Source organism: Salvelinus sp. IW2-2015, linkage group LG13 (genome assembly GCF_002910315.2).
Source record: "Salvelinus sp. IW2-2015 linkage group LG13, ASM291031v2, whole genome shotgun sequence".
In the NCBI taxonomy this organism is placed as follows: Eukaryota; Metazoa; Chordata; class Actinopteri; order Salmoniformes; family Salmonidae; genus Salvelinus; species Salvelinus sp. IW2-2015.
The window spans coordinates 10410394-10413039 of record NC_036853.1 but is presented as its reverse complement, the minus strand read 5'-3'; the positions used below and the strand labels follow the sequence as shown (position 1 = coordinate 10413039).

The following is a 2646-nucleotide window of genomic DNA, read 5'->3' as shown; positions in this document are numbered from 1 at the left end:
GGGGATATGAGAGCCACTCACATCCTTTCCTCCCATGGCCTCAAACATCCTCTCCAGTTGAACTCTAAGCTGCTGGATGTTGTTGATCAGGATGCATGGCTGCAAACAACACAAAGTCATTATCCACTACACTATCCAAATACCACACATTTTCACTGAAATGCACAAACACTACACTATACTGATGAGCATCCCCACCCAACATGTGTCACGTCCAGTGATTGGACACTCACCACTTTCTCCATGTTGACGTAGTTAGCAAAGCACTTGGAGATAATGTCAGAGTAGGATATGAGAACATTGCCAATTGTCTGAGGAGAGAGCAGGAGGAGATAGGAGTATGTCAACCACTGTCTCTGTGACTAGGCTCAGCTTACCATCATGAAGCCATGAATGAAGTGGCTATAGTGTGTAGAATACTGTAGTGTACCTTGGCAAAGCGTTTCATGCAGTTGCCTACGATCTGGGGGTCGGGACACTCCAGCTTGCGGATGATCTCAAAGCTCTGGTTGAGCTGAGAGAAGACATCCACCACGGAGCAGGAGAACAGAGCATGCTCCGAAGTCACCTGGAACTGTAGGGGGAAAGGAGTGAGAGAGAGCATTAAGAGAGAAACGGGAGGAGAGGAGACAGAGACTGGGGAGAGAGGGAAAAGAAAGGAAAGAGTTTTCCTTAACACAGCTGAGAGAGAGAGGAAGGAAGAGAGGGGAAGGAAGAGAAGAAGAGGAGAGAGTGGTCCTTAGCAGAGAAGGGGAGAGGAGTAGAGATACCATTATGATTGGGGGACAGAGGCCATGGATTGTTAACATCAGGGGAGAGAGACAGGGGAAGAAGAGAGAGAGATGGTGTCTGGCCTGCAGGACCACTGAGCTTTGAGAGAGTAAATAGATATGATAGTTGTCCTGAGGACCACTAGGGTTGTTTGCAGCCAGACAGCAGTCCAGACAGACGGCCGGGTCAGGTGGGTCTGTCTGTCTGTCTGCCTCTAATTGGCAGGCTGGTACAGTCAGACTTTATCTCCCTACCGGAGAAGAGTCTGCACAAATCTCTTTATAGCCTCTCTCTACTTTCTGAGAACATCTCTTTATATTCTAAACTCCCTACTTTCTACTTTGAGCTCGAGTCTCCCCTGCAACATCTGTGCTTCGGCATCCATTGTCTCAGGGAAGTCTTTGATGAGTGCTGGAGACGTGGAGGAGGACAAGTCTGCCTTATAACTAGGAGGTTTAGTGAGGAGCTACAAAGGAAGGGATTACTTTCATTCTGCCACAAACAATGCAACTTTCATTTTGAGAACATAAGGAGAAGAGTTTACCCCGTCCTTTTTGTCCCTCTCCAGTGCACCATGCAGGAAGTCTCGAGACACTTCCTCATTCTCGTCCAACCACTGGATGACAAATGGCTCGAACCACCTAGGAGACATCACATGGGGGTGGTTTAATTTGAATCAACCCCACGGGAACTTTTGATTTCAAACTACTTCTGGGGTCTGAGAGAAAACCTGCCGCTGCAGTCCATCTGGAACTGCTTATGGGCTGTGCTGTATAGTACCAGGGAGGTAGTGTGTGAGTGAGTGCATGTGTGTATGTGGGTATGTGCCTGCATGCATGCGTGTGTTTTAAGGTGAGTGTGTGTCATCATGGCACAGGTGGCACTTACGCCGGGTACTCAGGCACACGGCTCTTGAAGAAGGGCAGGTCTCTGCAGTACTCGTTGTACAGCCACTTGACCTTGAAGTGCAAGTTCATGTAATCTGCACTCTTACACAGCCGGTTCTTCTCATGCTCTGAGAGTTGAGCGAGAGATCGAGAGAGAGGAAAAGAGAGAGAAAAGAGAAAAGAGAGAGAGAAAAGAGAAAAGAGAGAGAGTGCCAGATCTGCTTGTAAATGCATTATAACAGCCCCATAAAAACAGAAGACAACTACTAGGACAGATCTAGACCAACAGTGTGGTGAGGTGCAACATTATTCAGTGCTCACCCTCCATGGCGTACTTCATATCCTGAGCAAACAGGTTCCACATCACCTCAGCACTGATTTTACCCACGTTGAGCTCCTGAGGAAACCTGTGCGTGGCAGATGGTAAGAAACAGATACGGAGTTACATATGGATGTAAAGGTGGAGAGAGACAGAGGGAGAGAGACAGAGAAAGAGAGACAGGGGGAGAGAGACAGAGAAAGAGAGACAGGGGGAGAGAGAGTGACAGTGAAACAGACTGATATGGTTAGAGAGAGTGATAGACTCACTGGTTTAGGCAGGGTGTGTAGGAGTTCTTGTCTTCCTCTATGATGGACACGATGAGGGTGATGAGTTTGGACCAGAAGTCCAGGTTCTTGATGCTGGGACCCTGCTCCTCTGGAGCGACCACTCCTGGCTTAGCCTGGACAAAACAACACTCAGTCACTGGGATACTATCACATGGGCTACTATTGTAATTACTATCGTAGTTTGTCCGATATATATCGCGTCGCTACCACTCAACTCCAATGATATACATCTCCTCCCTACCACTCAACACCAATGATATATATCTCTTCCCTACCACTCAACTCCAATGATATATATCTCTTCCCTACCACTCAACACCAATGATATATATCTCTTCCCTACCACTCAACACCAATGATATATATCTCTTCCCTACCA

General features: G+C 47.5%; 1 protein-coding gene across 1 annotated transcript in view; it reads right to left on the bottom strand.

Annotated features, from left to right (window-relative positions):
* Positions 1 to 2646, bottom strand: part of LOC111971827 (protein unc-13 homolog A-like) — an 89507-nt gene that overhangs the window by 18844 nt on the left and 68017 nt on the right. Inside the window, exons 27-33 of the mRNA XM_070446356.1 lie at positions 2247 to 2380; positions 1980 to 2065; positions 1660 to 1786; positions 1316 to 1412; positions 431 to 574; positions 234 to 311; positions 22 to 99 (exon numbers count right to left, since the gene is read on the bottom strand). Of these exons, the coding sequence (XP_070302457.1) occupies positions 22 to 99; positions 234 to 311; positions 431 to 574; positions 1316 to 1412; positions 1660 to 1786; positions 1980 to 2065; positions 2247 to 2380 (744 nt within the window). The remainder of the gene's footprint in view (positions 1 to 21; positions 100 to 233; positions 312 to 430; positions 575 to 1315; positions 1413 to 1659; positions 1787 to 1979; positions 2066 to 2246; positions 2381 to 2646) is intronic.